At 26.4% G+C, this 21,783-nt stretch overlaps 3 protein-coding genes across 4 annotated transcripts in view; 2 read left to right on the top strand and 1 right to left on the bottom strand.

The window, feature by feature from the left end:
• Positions 1 to 30: 30 nt before the first annotated feature.
• Positions 31 to 6,557, bottom strand: LOC112603334 (poly(ADP-ribose) glycohydrolase). The gene is made up of 12 exons (XM_025351848.1): positions 5,979 to 6,557; positions 4,290 to 4,414; positions 4,103 to 4,228; positions 3,885 to 4,034; positions 3,456 to 3,709; positions 3,295 to 3,395; positions 3,054 to 3,213; positions 2,854 to 2,984; positions 2,608 to 2,795; positions 2,312 to 2,546; positions 866 to 972; positions 31 to 793 (listed from the first exon to the last, which is right to left on the bottom strand). The coding sequence occupies exons 1-12, from the start codon at positions 5,986 to 5,988 to the stop codon at positions 89 to 91; spliced, it is 2,292 nt and encodes a 763-aa protein (XP_025207633.1). The 5' UTR covers positions 5,989 to 6,557; the 3' UTR covers positions 31 to 88.
• A 4,350-nt stretch (positions 6,558 to 10,907) lies between these two features.
• LOC112603360 (importin subunit beta-1) lies at positions 10,908 to 14,225 on the top strand. The gene has a single exon (XM_025351888.1). It carries the CDS (start codon positions 11,115 to 11,117, stop codon positions 13,686 to 13,688), a length of 2,574 nt encoding a protein of 857 aa, XP_025207673.1. The 5' UTR covers positions 10,908 to 11,114; the 3' UTR covers positions 13,689 to 14,225.
• Positions 14,226 to 16,034: 1,809 nt separating this feature from the next.
• The window catches only part of LOC112603350 (zinc finger protein 26-like), a 10,523-nt gene continuing 4,774 nt past the window's right edge, over positions 16,035 to 21,783 (top strand). Inside the window, exons 1-4 of one of the 2 annotated variants that reach the window (XM_025351874.1) lie at positions 16,035 to 16,052; positions 16,129 to 16,269; positions 17,501 to 17,656; positions 17,723 to 17,896. In XM_025351874.1, coding sequence (XP_025207659.1) covers positions 16,154 to 16,269; positions 17,501 to 17,656; positions 17,723 to 17,896 — 446 coding nt within the window. In that variant the 5' untranslated portion in view covers positions 16,035 to 16,052; positions 16,129 to 16,153. Of the gene's footprint in view, positions 16,053 to 16,112; positions 16,270 to 17,500; positions 17,657 to 17,722; positions 17,897 to 21,783 lie in introns of those variants that run through there. The other variant, XM_025351875.1, reaches the window with a different exon arrangement.

Below are 21,783 nucleotides of genomic sequence, written 5' to 3'. Positions count from 1 at the left end.
TTTTAATGTTTTTATATTAAAAATTAAACTACAAAATTTATAAAATACATACATCGAAATTTAATCAAAATTAATACTAAATAGGACATTATTTTTTTGGTGTAAAGTAATCAGATATTTTACGTTTCACTATTCTTTGTCCTCCATCATGTTCTTCTCTATCTCTTTTGAGAATACTCAACTGCCCTGTTGAAACTGATGATTTTTCAATAGCTGACTGAAAATCTTTTTTGGATTCGTTTAATTGTAGCCAACTGTTTTTCTGTTGCTTAATACACATAGTTCGCTCCTCATCATTATTTAATCTAAATTGATTTACAGGCAAAAACTTAACATCATCTTGGATCTCTTGATTATCTACATACTCAGTGGAACCTGTACTATCAACAAGTTTCAATTTTGATTCTTCTTCTAGCTTTTCTGGAGTTGACTCTATTACGCTTAAACTTGAAGAAAGTCGAGACTCTTTGGAAGGTGACTCGATAAAAGTTGTATTTAAATGACACTCAGATTCATCAGAAGTAGACTTTATAAAGTTTAAGTTTAAAAGGGACTGAGACTCTTCTGAAATTGACTTTGATGGATTTGAACTTGAACAAGGTCTAGGCTCTACATAAGTTGAACTTGAAAAAGAATGGAACTGTTCAGAGGTTTTATCAACTTCAGTATTTGAATTTTTAGAAGCTTGGAGTACTTCAGTGTTGGACTCTACTGCTTTATAATTATTCCTCAAAAATTCATTTTGTAAATTCTGTGAAAATATTCCAGGTTTACATTCATTATTTTCAAATACCTGAAAATGTTAAAATATCATATATTATCTGATAGGTCATAAAATTTTATAAAATATATTTTACGTACCTACCTGTCTGGCTTTATTTGCAATAGCATCATAAATATAATCGTGTACACTAACACATGGCATGGTTTCCAAACAAGCATAGTATTTAATAAGAATCCTAGAAACTTCACCTAAAATTAATGGTATTATTAATATAAAACATATTATAAATAACAAAATATTTGTTCCATTAATAACTCTCAAACTCATAGATGTATTTAAAAATTATAAACTTATTAATAATTAGAATTTTAAAATTATTTTAATTTTAAATTAATTAAAAATTCGAAATAGTCAATTTATAATTCTAATCTTTATGAATCATGTTTAATATTAGTTACACAATATCAAATAGTTAATATAACATAATAACAATTATATTTATTTTTTTTTAATCTTAGGAAAGATTAAGATTTAAGTTAGATACACTATTTAATTCAAAAATTATAGTTAAGTTGGATATGACGTGTGTTTCTAAAATTCCTAGATAGTCACCAATCCAGGAACTAACTACGGAAACATTCGCTTAATACTAGCACTGTCAGGTAATTGTTGTGTCCACTACACCACACTATACCAATAAAATATTATAATATTAAAATTTAATATCATGACTCATGACCAGATAGTAAATGAAAGAAAAACGCAACAGTAGATAATCAGCTTCAATTCAATGAATCAAAATTATTATTAATAAATTAATTGATACTAAGTATTTATAACTAATCAAATTTTATAAATACTGGAAAATAAATTATTATTTTAAATCATCAACCAGGCTCAAGTATAAAAATTATTAATAATTTACAAAATCAAATTTAAAAATAATAAGTAAGGCTCAGATTTTGTAGAAAATGTTTCTTTTAGGGGGAGTGTAATAAAAAGATAATTCTTATATATAAATATGTTTTGAATCGTTCTGATTCCAATGAAGTAAATTTTTTTTTTGCTTTTTCCTGTTTAGTTCTTTTTTTCTTAATATTTACATATTTTTCTTGAAAATCTAATTTATTTCTATGTTTATTATATTTGAACTAAAAATACTATATTATTATTGCTAGAAATCATAAAACCAGTAATAAATGGATGATTGATAAAATAACTATCTTTATTGTGACGAAATTGTATAGTTTTAAAATTATCTAAATTATATCTGCATATTTTTATAGCACGTTCAAATACTCTAATTGATGAAAAATATCAGTCAGTGAGGTAGTGTTCTAAATAATTTCTCTATAATCGTCTTTAGAACCCAATAGGATGAGTTTTAATCAAAGTAACTAAACCAAATATATGGTGGTAATTTTCTTTTTTCAAAATTTAATTCAATGTGTAATTAAAATTCTTTTTTAAGGATTTATTTTGCTACATAATCCAAACCCTAATGAGTAATAAAAGTTATTGACAAAAACAAACACAATGGTACATATTTTGTTTAATATTTAGCGTACAAAATAAAAGATAACTCACCAACTGTAATATTTTGGCTTTTCAAAAATGTATGCATACTATAAATTGAGTCTAGCAGTTTGGTATCACCAAATGTAAAGTAAGCTACATCTCGATTGGCTTGAGCAGCACTCATTAATTGCAACAATGATTTTAGATGACAGTCTCCACGAAAAGCACCACAGCCCCAATTTCCTGTGGCTATTGCAACATTAGAACACTCTGTACCTTGCCCCCATGAAAATCCAGCAAATGACTAAATACAAGGATATTAAAAACAATCATGACCATAATATAAGATATTAATTAATAAATACTTTGTGCAGCTCTCGTCTTAAGTTTTTTGTTTTAAATTGATTTTTAGGATCACTGTAGTACAGTGCATCAATTGCAACAATAGTAGTGTAGCGACGATTATTTTCATCAACAGGAGTAACATCTAAATGAACACCTTTCCACTCAAAAGAATTTGCATATCCACTGTAATCACTAAATCTCTCCACACCTAAAAATTATTTAGTTAATTTAAAAAAATAAGTGTTACATGTTATATGCAGTCTAACCTGTTATAATAATTGCTTCTGTATGTAACATCTTTTCTGAAAATAGCTGAGATAATAATAATTCAGGACAAATTAGAAACCGAATTTCTTCTTGTACACTACCATGTCCAAGAACACCTCCTCCAATAAATCTAAAAAATAAAATTATTTACAACTAATTTAATTTACCTTGTATTTAACATTTTTAAAATCACTCTTACTTATTTGCAAAGTCTACTTGCAGCATTCCATCACCATTATCTTCTATTGTCCCATCAGATGATATATACAAATTTGTCAACTTCTTTGTTGATTGTAACCAATATGGTAAGTCTCCAGATGGCAATCTTCTTCTAGAATAAGTTACAATTCCATTATAAACTGAAAATAAACATTAAATTTATGATCAAATATTATGAGTTTACAATATCTTATTATAACTATTTTTATTAATTTGCTCACCAGAATTAGCACTAGTGACTTTTCTAAAATAACAAATGATGCATTTCAATTTTTCATACAAATAGTGATTGGCTGAAGAAGTTACCATTAATTGAAAAAATCTATTCAAAAAAATAACATACATTATTTAATAAAATAACAGATTTTTATAAATTTATTACCCGTTAAAATTAATGTATGGATATTCTGAATACTCAGACTTTGAATTGCTAACATTTCGGTGTGGAAATGTACATAAGAAAGCATTAGCCAAAAGACAGGCAATTTGCATTTGACTTAATGATATAGAGTGATTATGAGTTTGTTTCAACAAAGGTATTGGTTTAGTTACTAACGTAGGTAATTTCAATGCTAATTTAATGATTTTTGGTAATAAATTATTGAAAAATTCTTGTGTTTCTTCTTCGTTTAAACACTAAATAAACAAAAATGTTAATATTTACTCATATAATAATTAACGTTAATAAAAAAATATTTATATTTTAAACTTCTATTATAAACTAAAAATCAAAGACATTTATTCAATAGTATACTAAAAATGCTAAAATAATAAATAATAATAAAAATTATGATAAAAATGTATAGATTACTTCATCAAAAAATGAATGCAGTAAATAAAACCGCCATTTATCTTTATACTTGGGATTATAAGATATAATAGCTTTTTCTAATTCTTCACTCGACAATATTGGTTTAAGTAAACTATAGGTGATAGTATTCCATCTATTTTTTTTAGAACTCTAAAATATCAGGAACATAATAATTAAATTAAGCTATGTAATAAATTAATAACTAAATAAACACATACCTTATTATTCTGATTTACTAAAAATAAATTATGTTTAGAACATGGCATCTTTACATGATTATCATCCCAGCTATCACAATATTCTTTGGGATAAGGTTCTGGCATATTGTTAGTACCAATTGGAATCTAAAAATAAATTCATTTAGATACACTTAATTTCAACTAATATATTAAACTAGATAGGTACTTTAAATAATAATGTATGCTCCGAACTAGGTATAAGTGGTGGGAACAATTTTTTTCCATAGCTTCTAGTCAGTAAATTCTTATTAGTTCCTTTCCAATTCGTAGTTTCGTCATTTGAATTATTATCTAATTCAGACAAAAATTAATACATTTTTTAATAAAAAATATACTTACATTAATTAATTTGTATGAATATCTGAAAGCAAATCTACAAAATAATATCTGGTAAACCAGAAGAAAAGATATTTTCTATACCTACTTAAAGTATGTTTAAACAAAATTTAAAAAAACAAACTCAAATACAGATAGAAATAGTAAGAAAAAATTTTTTTAAAGATAACTTATTTTTTTTTTTAACTAATCTATATTAATTTTTCATTGTGATATATTAAGATAACTCAAGTAGTGATTCTTCATTATTTGTAGTGAAAAATCAACATGTTTAAGTTTCAGTTTTGCTTTATCACTTCCTACTTTAAGTTTAATGTTATCAGAACTTCCAAACTATTAGATGTTTACAAACTACAAGATTAGAAAATCTATTTTCCAATAATAACCATGTGTAATAGATTATAATTTATAGTTTATAAAAGGCATTTTAAAAATTCATAACATATTAGATAAATACAAAACATTATAATGAGTATAATAAACATTAGGTATTGAGTAATTTGTACGAATACAGATAACAGGACAGAATAACAAAATAGTATATGACATTATAATTTTTATTGATAATAATAATATGAAAGTAACAGTCAAGTTGCAAATAAATGGCATTACAAAAACCATATTATATAATATATAATAGGTATTAAAATATATATATTTTTTTTTAACAAAATTTTGATTAGAAATTATTCTGTAATTCTTTAAAGCAATATCTATATAGAATATTTTTTGAGAGGAAAAGAAAGAGTATGACCAAATAAAATAATTTAAAATATGCAAGTATTCAAAACATAAATTTACTATTTGACTTAATTTAAATTTTAAAATAGGTAATTTTTTTTAATAGAATAAGCATACCTAATCTATGTAATTATGTCACATGCAATCCTATCCTAAACTTAGGCATTATAAATTTCTGTAAAATAACTAAAATAAATAAATGGAGAGAGACCAAAATATAACAAGCGATATAATGGCATTTTAATATAGAATATGACCTTTTATTAAAATAGACAAGTGAAATGGCATTTTTATATATCAGTTGCCAGGATATTTTAAATTTCAATTTACTTGTTTTACATTTTTGTAAACATTAGAACTATTAATGCCTGGTATATAATAAAATGTTCAGATATTCTACATTATATTTATAGTAAAATTATACTAATACTTGTGAAGATGAACATTTAAAATACTATATATTTGGTTTTAACCTAAAAGACTCTATGATTATGAAAAAAAAACATGACATTATCATCTGTAAAAAATGTTGAAAAAAAAATGTTTACCACAGATTAAATAACAAATGTAAGAGATACTAAACAGCTAACAGATAAGTTAAACTTTTGATCTGCCATGAAGATACAGAGAATTTTAGTCCCATCCATTGGAATGTACCTACAAATTATTCTATATCAACAAATCTGATACCTAAGTAATAAGTATTAAACATTTTGTACAGCATTTACATGTTCCAAAATAATTATCACTATCAAATAGTATTCATAAATCTTCTTACCACTTTCCATGATTGAAAACCGTGTGTCCAAAATGAATTAAATGCTTGTCATAATCGTGTTTGTAAATAGAAAAAAAATGAATAAACGTTTACTATTAATTCTTCAGTCACATTTTCGACCTTTCATCCTTAGCATTTAACAACAGTTTTGAAAGGAATAAAAAACGCAGCTATAGAAGTTTAAAAAACTCCAATCAGCGCAATCCATTACTCATAGTCTTTGAAATTATTTATACAAAAATGTCAAAAACTCAAATCATCTTTAACCGACAGTCAGCAATCAAAAATCCATTATTTATTGACGTTTCACAGTGCACTTATACACTACGGCACAACGCTAACACAATAATACGATAATTTGCATTCATTACAGTGGGGCGAACATCTATGACTTTTTATCTATTATGGACACTATCATGTACGCTCAGATAAAAAAAAAACGATTAAATCAGCATTATACCAAACACCAAAGTAGAATTATTGTTCTGAAATGCAGACCATCGGCGTAACCTAATTTTATACTATAAAATTCTTATTTAAGGATTAACCCAGGTCCCAGAGAATACTAAAATATCTGTAAATCTCGACGTAACGAATTTAATAAACACAAATAATCAACACATTTACGCGGGAAAAAATAGTTCTCTGTTATCACTTAACGGAGGTAAAAATATTAAAATAATAAATTCGTGCAAACTGTTGTAATAATTACAATTTACAATTATTATTTATTTTTTATCATTATTAAACAACTATTCTATGAGTAAATGATGTATCCACAATATAGAGAATATAATGTTATACCACTTGTATAAATTCTGGATACCAATCATTACGATATTGAGTAGTACCACCAGGTAGCGCCATAAATGGCGCAAAGGGTGAAGGCCGTTTTTTGTTTTTGTAAATGCATTTTTATGATAAAAAATAATTAATATTATATCTATAGGTGTCCGAGGCTTCTTATTGGGAAGTTTCTTGACAAAGTTTTTTTTTATGATGTTGGGTTGTCAGCCAAGGTTAAAGGTTAAAAAAGGTCCTAAATGGGCTATAGAAGCTAAAAAAAAAAAAAAAAAAATATTATATCTATACAATAATATTAATTACCTGATTTGTTTCACATTTTTGTTGTTTAAAATCTTTTTTACATAGGTATTAATAATAACTCGTAAGTCCGTTACCTATCAAATAAAAATACTATTTTTTAAATTCATTAAGTAATGATATTATATAGATACCTACCTATACAGAGCCACAGAGGTAGTTAAATTATTTTAATTTAGGAAGTTTTATTACATTTTATATCAATTTAAATCATTTTTCTAATATTGTTCGTCGTTGTTGCATTCTCTTTATCATAGTGACATATGTTATACATCCTGGGTTATAAATAAAATGTAATATTTTTAATTAATAAGTTAATATATTCCCCACATCTAAATAATTTATTAGTCTATTCACAAATTAACCAATATCAATATTATTAATTATTTTTAAATATTGGATGTTATAGTATAGTAGACAATAATTGTAATGAATTCAATTTTTTAGAAGAAAAGAGTTATTGCATAGTTAATAAATATAATTCATAATTATATAAAATTACCCAATTGGCAATTCGTACTTTTAAAATCACCAATACTATTATTTTTAATTTTATAACAAAAAAAAAAATATAATCATGTATTTTTTTTCATTGGGAGTACATGTTCTTAGGTCATTTAAGGTTTTATTTACAGTTTATTTCTACGTAATAAATATTTTTAACATTTATTTTAAATACTAGTACTGTTTAAAATAAATAGTATTTTACTTATTCTGTTTTTATGCATAATATATTATATATTAATTAATAAACAAATAAACATTTAAATTTAGTAAAAGGTATACAGAAAAAACGACATAAAAAAACCAAAATAATAGTATAATCATTTATCGATATAATTATAGTATAATCAAAAAAATTGTCTAAAAGTTTACCTATAGACAGTGGTGTATTTACATATTTTCCGCGTGTAGGCCTGTGAAAAACTGTCGCCCTAAATAACTAAAATAATATATTCCACTATCTAAATTATCATTTAACAACCTACTACAAAATATATATTAATTAAGGAAGTATACAAAACAAATTTTATCTAAGTACTAAAAATAATTTCTTAAGAGTTAAACCATTTTTATTAATAATTAATGTCAAAATACATTTTTCAAACTTGTATATGATAATTATTAATAAAGTATATGATATAATTTCATTACCTACAATTCACTCTTTTAAATTTGACTTAAATGACTCCCCTTTTTTCATACTTCATAACTTATAACTTATAAGTATCTGTAACCCTCCCCATATCTTATTCAATTGCTTACTTACAAGCCAAACGATCTACTTTATTTAACTCTCTTAAAAATTAAAATGCTTAATATTTTTCATTTTTTACTTAACATCCATTATACTTTACATACTTAATCTGAATCTGCTATTTAACTTGTTATCACTTATATTAAAGGCTAATTTTATTTTATAAGTAGGCGGTAGTTAACATATTAATTGTATTATTTTTATTTTGTTACTGTTGAGTTATCATAGTAAAGTTGTATTCAATAGTGGCTTTTAAAAAAAAAAAAATTTTAAATGTTATCTATTTATAGGTACCTACTATACTACTATGAATCTGTTTTTTACTGTCTTACAGTATTTATAAAAAGATGTTATTAAATTTTAAGTAACAAAGTTGATATAATATAGCATAAATATAAATTATTATAATATATTTCGTAAAGGGATACAAAGGTAATTCGCTTCCACGTAGTGTACCCCGAGCAACGTCCTAGACGGCTAAATAATTACCACCACCGGCTGCTGTACTATTCTTAGAACCTCACAGCAACCATGAGCAACAACAACTCTAACATCAACACTTCTCAACCAGGAAACAGTCCTTCTGAAGACTATTTGACTCGAGATCTGGGCGCCCAGCTCCGTATCTTTCAACTTAATGTGGGAGGAATTAGCAGTGATAAAAGCAGATATCTCGAAATATTATTAAAAGAACATAAAATAAAAATAGTCCTGTTGTAAGAAACTCACGTTCCAGACAAGCTACAAATGACACGAAAAGCTACAATTTATTGATACAAGCTAATTTCAGCTCTATACCATATAGAAGTTATGGATCTGCCACCTACATTAGAAACGATATAAAAAACCTGAGTCACCTTTTTTCTACATCGACAGACATCGTATATATTCTAGCTATACGTGTCGCTGAGATAACTATCCTCAACATATTATATGATCGTCACCTAACAAAATATGGCCAACTCCTCCAATACCAGTCATGCCACATCAATCAATATATATTGGGGACTTTAACAGCCACCATACCAAAACAAATTATTATAATAATTAAATACTTATACTAATAATATAATAAATGCAATATTTTCAAAAAAAAATGATATCATCCTACTTTAATACTAAAAGGAAAATAAATGACTTTAATAAGTGTATCAAAAAAAAAAATTTCATTTGGTAATATAAACTGATAGACTGTTTCCGCTTAGAATGGTTTTTCGTAAACAATGATATAATATCGTTGCAAAATTCAAACTTAACACACCTTTAATAATAAACCACATAACGTAGGTACAGCAAAGTGGTGCCCAGTACCCACTTATCTACATTCTACTATTTTTAAAATAATGCTTCATAGTTCCAAGACTGTTGTCTATGTAAAATATATCTAAAATATTTTCCCTGCATCATGGGTGTAATCATTAAAATTCAAGAATTTTGCTCATACCTCAAAATAGCGATGACTAATGATCATGATTTAAGATAATACTATCTAAACCGTTTTGATGACTATAAATTTGAAGTTATAACTTTTAACTATCGCTTCACCTTAATAGCCTGGTTTCTTTATTAAAATTCTAAGAAATAAGAATTATCGAGTCGATACGCGTGTAACTACAGAATTTATTGAAAAATATCAACGCAATATTTGTTTAATTTTTTAGACCAACACGCAACAATGTTTGATAAAATCCATTCATAGAAAATCGATTTTTTTTTTTATGAATTTTGAATAATCTTTGAGTAAAAATTTTGTATTACAAAAATTATAGAAAATAATATTGTTGATAGGTAGTTTTAAATTTACCGATTTTATATTTATATAATTTATATAATTTATATTTTATAATTATTGGAGTGTAAAAATAAAATGTTGTAAATTTAAATTGTTTTATGAAAATATTTTAAAAAATCGCTGTCATTCCCCTAAAAATATAATTTTTTAAATTGATGATTTTTACTTTAAGATGGATCAGATGGTGTCTAAAAAATAATATTTTTTCATAAATATATCTACATTAATAATATAAGTTAAATAAAAAGTAATTCGCATTATTGTAGACTGTAGTTATTAGTTATTAATAGTTACTCTTACCAATTGGCTAATGCCTATTATAAATGGTACACAATACACATAACACTTACCTAAGATAACTTAATGTTAACAACAAGTATGTCCAAAGTTTCATTGATATACTCGTCACGTATTTCCCATAAATAAAACTATACTGGTTAAAATGTTAAAATACAAATTTATAATTTTTAACTATTCGTAATCGTGAATCGATCAATGATTATAATTGCAATGAGTTGGCGCGCGCGGGAATTAGGATACTTTCCCAAAAGTACATGGTACCACTGATCGCATGTAGAAAAGATAAGAACGTCACAGAAGGTCATAGAGCAACACTCTATGTATTGGAAGTTCCGGCTTCTGTCAAAGCCGGCCGTCATAATGATAACATAATATCACAGTTTTTAGCAGGTCAATGGTTTATACCTGGCGATAATATTTTAATAACTCCGTCTGTTTTGACATTTTGAGGTTATACCTATACCGCGGTGTTTCATTAAGTGGCCATGACTTATTAAATAATTGTGGACAATAATATTTTGTGAACGCACTCCATGGTTTTTAACGTTTAACGTATTCTGTGTTTCTGCGGTAATTTAGTTTTTGCCGTTTGCTGTTTAGTTTTACACCAGACGTCAAAATTGTTGTGCTATATCATTTTTTACAAACAACTCGCACCCGTTTGTCAAGGACGTACACCAATATGAGTGACGAAGAAGTAGTTCAAATTACCAACCTTTTGGAACGCACGATCTCCACCGACAAAGAAGAATTAAATCAAATACAGAAATTCCTCGAGCATGCAGCGCAGACGAATCTCCCAGGTTTTCTCAAAACTTTATCTAATGTCTTACTTTATTCCGTCAATAACCCGATTGCTCGCATCGCCGCCGGCCTTCAAATCAAAAACCACATTACATCGAAAGATGAAGCAGTTAAAGTTCAGATGAAACAACGTTGGTTGTCTTTCAGTGAACAAGATCGTCTTTTTATTAAAGAAAACATATTCAAAGCACTCGGTACAGAAAGTCGGCCTAGTTCCGCTGCTCAGTGTGTTGCCAATGTTGCTATTATTGAGTTACCATTAAACCTTTGGCCTGGTCTTATTGCCTCGTTAGCAGCAAATGTCACTGACCCAAATTCATCGGATGTTATTAGAGAATCTTCTCTTGAAACTATTGGTTATATATGTGCCGAGACTGATCGCGATGTTTTAAAAGCAGAGTCGAACACAGTTCTGACAGCCATTGTACATGGAATGACCCAACCAAATAGTCATGTTTGTTTGGCTGCTACTACTGCTCTTTATAATTCTTTGGAATTTACAAAAGGAAATTTTGAAAAGAAAAATGAACGTGATTACATAATGGAAGTTGTATGTAAAGCTACTCAATCAACTGAAACTCAAATAAAGGTTGCTGCACTTCAATGTCTTGTTAAAATTGTCTCTTTATATTATGAGTACATGGAACTATATATGACAACACTATTTCCAATTACACTACATGCTATTAAATCAGATTTAGATGATGAAGCACTACAGGGTATTGAATTTTGGTCAAGTATTGCTGAAGAAGAAGCCGAAATTGTGTATGAAAGGCAATGCCAAGAACAACCCAATGATAAAAAACTTATGTTGTATGCTGAAGGTGCATTGGAATTCATTATACCTGTTTTAATGGAAAAACTCACCAAACAAGAAGAAGGTGATGATGATGATGATTGGAATCCATGTAAATCAGCTGGTGTTTGTATAATGTTGCTAGCTACTTGTTGCCAAAGTAATATTGTTCCACATGTAATTCCATTCATAAATGCAAATATCAGTAATCCAGATTGGCGTTATAGAGATGCTTCAGTCATGACACTTGGATCAATTCTTGGTGGTCTAGATCAAATTGCATTAAAAAGCCTATTAGAACCTAACATTCCTGTTCTTATACATTTGATGTATGATTCTAGCGTCGCAGTTCAAGATACATCTGCATGGACATTTGGCCGCATATTTGAGTTTGTACCTGATTTAATCATTAATTCTCCTTGTTTAAATGATGTACTTGGAGTGTTTATCAAAGGTCTTAAATCTGAACCACGTGTTGCTACAAACATTTGCTGGGCTTTTAGCAGTCTTGCTCAAGCCACTGGAGAGGATATGAATGTCTTAACTCCATACTTTGATTACATTGTTCAAGGCTTGCTCGAAACCACTGAAAGAGGTGATGGTATGAGATCAAATTTAAGGTCAGCTGCATATGAAGCTCTTATGGATATGATTAAATGTGCACCAGCTGATTGTTATGAGACTGTTAAAAGTACAACCTTAATTGTACTTAGTCGTTTGAATCAAATAATCAATTTACAATCCATGAATGAGGATTGTTTGGACATGCAAGGGTTGTTGTGTGCAACTTTACAAAGTGTTATAAGAAAAATGAGTGGTGAAGACGTAGAAAAAATTGCTGATGCCATAATGAACGCTCTTTTAGTTATGTTGAGTACTAGCAAAGATAGTGGTTTACAAGAAGATGCATTAATGGCTATAAGTCCTTTAATAGAAAATATTGGAAAAGGATTTAATAAATATATGGAATATTTCAAAACATACTTATTTATTGGCTTGCAGAATAATATGGAATTCCAGGTGTGTTTAGCTGCCATTGGTTTAGTAGGCGATTTGTCACGAGCTCTTCGTGAAGATTTAGCTCCATATTGTGATCAAATTTTCGCTTTACTTTTTGAAACATTAAGCAATAATACTGTTAACCGGAACTTGAAACCACAAATTTTGTCTTCATTTGGAGATATAGCTCTTGGCATTGGTTCAGAATTCAAAAAGTACCTAGAACATGTTTTGAACGCGTTGGTTCAAGTAGCGCAACTTCAATTGGATCCCAATGATGCAGAAATTGTTGATTACTTAAATGAACTTCGTGAAGGTGTATTGGCTGCTTATATTGGTATTGTTCAAGGGCTAAAAGGTGAAGGATATACACCCAATCAAGATGTTTACTTATTAGAAGCACACTTACCATTCATGGTTCGATATATGATATCAATTTGCTCTGATCCTAATGCACATCCAGGAATATTAAAAAGTTGCTGTGGTCTTGTCGGAGACTTGTGCACAGCTTTTGGTGCTAAAGCATGTTCGGTTCTAGACAATGGAGAAGTGCATGAACTTCTATACAAAGGACGTCAATCCTCAGATGTTACTGCCAAAAGTCTAGCCCGTTGGTCTGCGAAAGAACTTCAAAAAATCAAGACCTTTGCAATGTAAAATATATATGATTTTAAACGTGAGGCTCTATTGATCGTTTGTCTTCTCGTATGATTGTCTTTATTTAGTGCCTATATAATTTTTATGGTATAAATGGAACCAAAACGTGTCTGTGATTTTGTATAACTGTATGAGTAAATGTGCTACTCTGTATTCGTATTCCTACTAGTGTACGGATTTTAAAGTTAAGTGAGAAATTTTTTTTTATTTATATTAGTATACATCGATTGAGCTCATTTACTCGGCTCGTATGACTGACTGATTATCAAATAATATTTGTTAAATATTTAACTTGTATATAATATTTGTTTATAATATGAAAAATCTTAAAACTGTTTCTGATTGTCCGTTTTGTTCCGAGTGCGTATTTTTGTATGAATGCAATATTATTTATTTATATATTAGGTATCTTGTATTTGTTTTTATTGCCTGTCCGCCTGTCATTGAGAATAGTGTTTTAACATTCATTAAATAGAATCTTTCATGAATAAAAAAAAAATAAAGAGTTATTATTTATTACTGTAGTCTAAAATAAAGTTTTTTCTTGTATTAATAGTATATTTTTCTCTAACATATTTAATTTATTTTAATTCATCGCTAATAATTTTAAATGTTTTTACTTAAATTGCATTTTTTTTCAATAACAGTTTGGTCGTTTGTTTATTTATTTTATTGTTGATGAACACCAGTTAATTTAGAAAATTGACTACAAAATATACGTTACACTACATGAAAATATATATTATATTAAATTAATTCAAAATGTAAAAAAAAAAAAATGTTTATTTTATTTTTTCTAAACTAATAGTACAAAATAATATAGACAATAGATTATTTTTACTTAATCATCTGTTAGAGATAAAAATGTATGAAAAAATTCTTTGTATTCCTCATACCTATGCACGTGTAAAGAATATATATATTATATAAAATATTATATTATTGTCTCTAATTGTGCATTTGTTTTATACTTTATAATCGTGTTTGAGAAAAAAAATCAAATTCAATAAAACAAACAATAATTGTAATTAAGTTTCAAACCCAAGTATGAGATCTACCTTAGATCAAACATAATTATAGTCTATAATTGTTATTTAACAATCATGAATCGTTTGGTGTTTAATTTATGTGTTGGAATGTACACTCCAACAATACTCGCTATTCACACTAAGTAGTTGAAAGTACCTACTCGATATATTTAATTAATTCTGTATTACTTATTGTTCATGAGCAAATGAGATAAGTCGTAATAATTAATAAGATACAATCGATTTAAAATTATGTTACTAAACAGTAAACTGTTGTACGAATGAGATATTTTTGAGGTCATAGATTTCGAACCACAATAATATTGCGTTTAAACCACTTTAAACTTCAAACCATTGGGCGATACTGCCAACTTTTTATTCAGAGAAAATATTTCTATTTATGAATAACTGATCGAATGACTCGATTAACTTGTACAATCGTACCTACTGTATATTGTAATAGTTCTTTCTCGGTTCAAGAATAAAAAATAAAAATTATGAGTTTAATTAATTTCAGTTTTTAGGCTTGTCGCTTGCAACCAAACAATAGACCTATGAAAGTATAAGCAAATTTATTAATTTTTATTTTATACGCTCGTAACAGTCGCAAGTTGCAGCCAGAACTTTAAACTCACATCAGTGATCAGTCCATCTTCCGTCATTAAACGGTTATTCGCTGAGGCAATGGAGTACCTACGAATTGTTTTTTGTTTGTTTTAATATTTTACTACGGCTGAGATGAGGTGACCTGTTGGCTGTTTAGTATTTAGCAGTTCTATATTGTTCTGTGATATAGCTAACTTTATCTGCGCGCCGACTGGTAAAATGTACATTGGACACACTGGCGTTTAGTCTTTATTGACTTTACGATGCACGTTAAGCGTTAATGATAAAAATGATAAAATGATAATAGGTAAAAAACTAAAATGTTGTTACTTAATACTTATTGAAATATAGTACTGTAGTACTAGACACTAGAACTACTATTAAATAATAATTATTATAGTGGTTTTAGTTAATTATTATTTATTAAATTAAAATTTCCAACAACAACAAAATTATCAGAATCGCTTTTTATTTAAAAAATATTATTGAAAATTATTTAATTTAATTTTCAATTAAATAATATCAATGAATTCTATGGTCTCCTAAATATTTGAATTTTTCATTATTCAATACAAATAATTCTTACATATTTTACATATAGGTATAATAAACAATATGGGTGATATTTTGTTGTCATAAATCTATCAAAAACAATTCATTTTGAGTTTAAAAATTATACCCATCCTACTTAATGCATCTAAGAATATTTTTTTAATATTTAAAATTAAAGGTAATGTATTCAGTTAAAGTGATTGTAGTAAAATGTTTGTGTTAATCTTTAATATTTTAAATTATTAATTTAATAGGATTTGTATAATTGCTGTTTCGAAAATGACTGAGGTCGATTATCGGTATATAGCATTTGAAAATGATCATATGTATTGGAAAACTACCAATAATAGTAATAAAAATTGTCAATTGTTGCAGACCAGCGTTTCTACAGTTAAGTAAGTATTAATAGTAACTATTTAGTATATGCACAACATAGAAAATAACATTTTTCATAGTTGATATAGTATAATATCTATTTTCCCTTAGTTTTACTATAGTTAATTAAGTCTATATTAAAAATGAACTTTATCTATGATATTTCATTGAATTTAAATTCTGAGCAGAGCAATATTATTGATTTTATGTTATAACTTTTTTATTGTATGTGAAGATATTTTTTGAAAATACTTTAATCATTAATTTTGTTAGTGGTTTGAGGTTTCTGTTGGTAAATTTGATTTAATTTGTACTATGGGCAAAATCTCTGTAATTTTCATAATGATTGAGATTAAAAAAATGTTCATAATAATTTGATATCTAAAACTTAATATAATAATATTAAAATAATTGCTTGGTAACCACGGTAATAATAATAATAATTGAGTTACTGATATATTTCCTTACATTTAGATTTCAAATGAGTATACTATAATACTATTTAGTAAAATGAAATGAAAAACTAAATTTAAATGTAACTTACACAAATAAGGAACTAATTAAAATTAAAATAAATATATCCTGACATAAGGACCGATTCCTAAAATACAATAAGACTTTATGTATTATTTTATTATTTTTACACTGTTATTGATAATTGTATGAAATGCAAATTCAATGTTTTTGACAGAAATTTTTACAACTTAATGTATTATTTATAGAAAAATAAATTAATTGTAGCAAAATAAATGTAATATAATATATAGACTGATAGACTGTCTTCGCCTATGACCTGGAAGCATTTTTCATACACAATGATATACCTATCATTGATTTTAAATTGAACACATACTTTATCTAAGGTGTCCCAATCAATGATGAAGTACACTCATATACTCAACAATTTTTCACCAATTTAATAATGTTTCATCTATAGTAAATATTTTAAAATACAAGGTTCTAGTATCTATCTGGCACCTGCTATCATTCTTTAAGTAAAGATATTAAAGTTCAATGAAAGGTTTTATACGTTTTCTTTAAATTCAAAAATAGTCGATTTAATTAAATAATTATATCTAAAAAACTGTATTAGTTATTCAAAAATTAAATCAGGCAACAATCACCAATCTATAATTCATATTCTTTGAATAAGTTTCAATTATTCTATTGATTACTTGAAATGTATTTAAATAATTTAAAAAGTACAAAGTACTTATTATGATTTATTATTATTATTGATATATTTTTTAGACCCGAATACGATTCAGCTGTTTCTTTAGAAACTCAACCGACTAAAAAACAACAAAATAAAATTACACAATGTGAAGACAAATCAGATAAACAAAATTCAAGTGTAATTTTTCTTCATGATACTTTAAATTTTCCAATATCTACAGACTTTAAATTGTAAATATTAATAATTTCTTTTAGCATTAAATTTATTTTTATTAATATATAGGTTATTATTTTCAGATCACAAAATAAATTACCTATTCAAAAAATTGATATCACTAACAATTCAAGTACAATTCCTGTACAATCAAAACTAATAAATACTTCTAATACTGTTCCTACTACACAAACACAATCAAGTGCAAAACTTATTTCATCTCAAATTAATCTTATAAATACAAAGTTACAAAATACGTAAGTAAATTGAAATATTATTTTAAATGTAAAAAACTTATAGTGATGTCCATTTGTATTAAGAAGTTGTGATATCCGCATGTGTTGTCTCCGTCTTACAAATGCATAACATGACAATTTTACGCTCAGCAGATCATGTTTTGCTCCGTTAGATCAAAAATTAGAGTGAATTGGCTTCTTATAAAATTTAAAAGTAAAAAATATTATTAAAACGACCTAATGGGCTTTTACTATATTTGAATTTTGAAGCGAGTTATAAGTATTTAAAATTGTAAATTTTATACATCTTAAAATCACTTATAACTCACTTCAAAATAAATATAAAGCAATACTATATATTACTAGAAGTCACTAACTTTAATTCAATGACAATATCATTAAACTAGAACTCTGGCACAAATATATGATACCATTGTAATAACAGAAATATTTATCACGATATACATCCTCTTAAATAAATAATTTTGACCCTTTTTAAAAACTTTAATAATAACAGTAATGATATTTATTATTTAGCTATATATTTTGGCATTATTAATATAAATTAAAGTCATGTTTTAATTTGTCAGAATTATACTAGTAATTACAGTTCAATGTTACAGATGGTTAAAATTGGTATTTTTAAAATAATTTTAATAGTCTTTAATGAGTGTATTGTTATAATTTATAAACAAACTACCTTGAATAGATCTATTTTAACTTTAAATTTTAATAATTTTTACTGCAATATGTTGAATCATAGCTATATAGTTTATAGTACAAAATAATATTACAAATATTTCTATTTTATGCATAATTACAAGTACAAAAATAACAAAATATATAGTTAATAGTTTATTAAAATTACATTTCAATCTTCTACTTATTTTCCAGAACATCAAAAACACTCTGTGAAACCTCATCCTCATTAATCGTTAAAACCTTTTATTAAACCTATTAAGTCATAAAAATAAAATTGTTTTATGATTATAAAACAAACATATACTATGAATTAGCTACTAATTTATGTCAGCGTCATATGAGTGGAGAAAATATATTTATGTGAAAATGTGGTAACATTTACACTGAACATAAAGATTTGTTGATCACTATTTGACTCATGTTAAATGTAAAAAAACCTAATAATTAAAAAGATAAAGGTAATGTTGAATAATATTTTATTAATGTAAAATATTTAGACTAATATTTGTTATTTTCAGAAAGATCATCAAATGATAATGTAAAGAAAATAAAGATGTTGGTAAAATTGATAATGATAAAATATTTTCAAACAAACTATACAGTTATTAAATTACATTAAATTCAAAAATAAAGTTATTTTTCAGGAGAGTGTATTATGTGTCATTCAGTTTTCCCGATCTTGGGAAACATAAGAACTGTTCACCTCGATGAATTGACTAGAAATAAAGTTAATATTTACCGTTGTACAATTTGTGGTATGAGTTTAATATTAAGCAGCATTCTGGACCCATGAGTTGTCTGCACATAAATCTGCTTGTACTCATACTTGTGAACATTGTCTTAAGTACTTTTTATGTAAGGAAGACTTAGAAACACACATTGAATCTCATTATGGTGACATTATAGTATTTATGTCCATATTGTGATTGGCTTTCTAATTCAAATGGATTAAAGAACTCATCTCATTAATCATATTAGTTCAACAATTCTGAGTACTCAGTTTCAAAACACCAGTTAATGAAATGGAATATAGTCCTACAGACCACCTGAACAATATGATCACTTTTCCTGAATTGAATGAACAAACGAACCGTTGTGACGTTTATATTGAAGAAGTTGATGATAATAGTTATCAAATTAGTTTGTAAGGACAATGAAGATAAAGCATCATCACAAATAAACTTTCTTATTGTGATGGCCATGAAATTGATACAGAACTAAATAAGTTGCATTATTTTTGAAACAAATTTAATTTAGCCATTACTTTGTAATAGATTAACATTCAAAACGTTTTGTTATTAATTCTTGTATTATTTTTAGTTATACCTTCGTAGAAGATAATAAACAGTTATCATCAATGAACAACAAACGCGCATTATTAAATAACAAAGCCGAAATAAGTTATAACAGTATGTAGAATATGCATGAATATTGTAGTTATTCAAGAATTGAAGGCATATGAAGAAAAACATATAATGCTGCTTCTCTTATCAATGGAGATTTGTCATGCTGAGTTAATCGAAAGTCATGTCATGGATAACCATAGAGAAAACACACAAATAATAAACCTCTAAGTATTACATAAAACTCTGCATAGATATTATTGTAGTGTATCACATGTTAATTTTAAATGGGATTATAATATGTTATTAAAAATGCTTTTATAATATACATGATTCTTCTTTTTAGGTGCTCAAAATGTTCTAAATGTTTTACCTATAAACATCGGCTCTAAATAGACACATGATGACCATAATTCTGACCATTGAAAAAGTAGTAAAATGCTCTGTATGTGATAAACATTTTCATTTTAAGGAATATTTAACTCATCAAGTATGTTTATCTAATAAAATATAAATAGACTTATTATTGTATGTTATATATAAAAACAATACATTTATGTGTTTGTATTGTTGCTTATTCAATAATAACGCCATAAGGGTAAACATTATATGTGCCAGTTGTGGCAAAAATTTTTCAACCAATGCTACTGCATGAATAAACACAGTTATGCCATACAGACGAACGACCATTTATGTGCGAACATTGTGGGCAGACTTTCAAATATAAAACTCATTGTGACGTTTAAAAATATGCATCTAAGATCATGAATTAATAGAACCACCAGAAAATTTGAATGTGAACTTTGTAAAAACTATTTAGTACAAAGTATACCGCGACATGCATCTTAAGCGACACAACAGTCAGATGCATCAATGTGATGTATGTTACAAACTATTTGTTAAGCACATATGAAAAGACATATTAAAATAATGCATCGAAATACATAGATGATGAATAATTATTTAGTGTTATTTAAATTATACTTCCTTTTGTTCTATTTTGTTTATAAATATTGGTATAATTTCTCAAATATTAATTAATTTATATTTCATTATATGTAATTATAAATATTTATAATAACAAAATGTCTAGTGTTAAACATAATTGGTCTTAATTATTTATATACTATTCTTTACTATAATCAATTTTCTCATAGTTTATTATGTTTAGAAATGCATAGTTAGTTATATCATTAATCAGTAATACGCTCGAAAATATTTTCTAAAAATAAAATATAAAATATGAAACAAATCTATCAGAAATATCTATAAATTATTATTGTAACCTTAAAAATAAATTGTCTAAATAATTGTCACAATATAAAAAGTTATATGAGGGACAATTACTACTATAAACTACAGAACATTCTGCTTAAATCACCTAAACTGAATATGTGTTACAAGTAGAATCCTATCTATTTTTAAATATTATACAAAATAGGTAATTAAATAACTTAATATGATACGATATTTATTAATTTGTCATGGGCTGGTCATGTATTCCATCGAGAAGAAAATAGTGCAGATAAGAATAATTGAAAACTAGTCTTAAAAATAATAATACGGATATTAAATTTTAATTAAAAATATAATATACATACCACGTAATCTATAAATTATAATATTACTTTTCTTTGTAATTAAATATAGCTATTAAGTAAATAACCACCAATAATTTGATTATCTATATGACTTTATTCCTACAATGTAAGTACCTGACTAACTGACTACGTCTCGACAAAAACTGTAAATAGTAAATACCTACATTCTACGTCCTATTATTTTGCCACTATTTTTAAATAAATAATAAAATGTTTTGGTCATACTTTTCAACAGGCTACCAGGTTTCACCAAACAGCTACA

The sequence above is a fragment of the Melanaphis sacchari genome, unplaced genomic scaffold, assembly GCF_002803265.2.
Source record: "Melanaphis sacchari strain LSU unplaced genomic scaffold, SCAv2.0 Contig106_pilon_pilon, whole genome shotgun sequence".
NCBI lineage: Eukaryota > Metazoa > Arthropoda > Insecta > Hemiptera > Aphididae > Melanaphis > Melanaphis sacchari.
The sequence above is the reverse complement of the archived record's forward strand: the minus strand, read 5'-3'. Positions and strand labels throughout refer to the sequence as shown.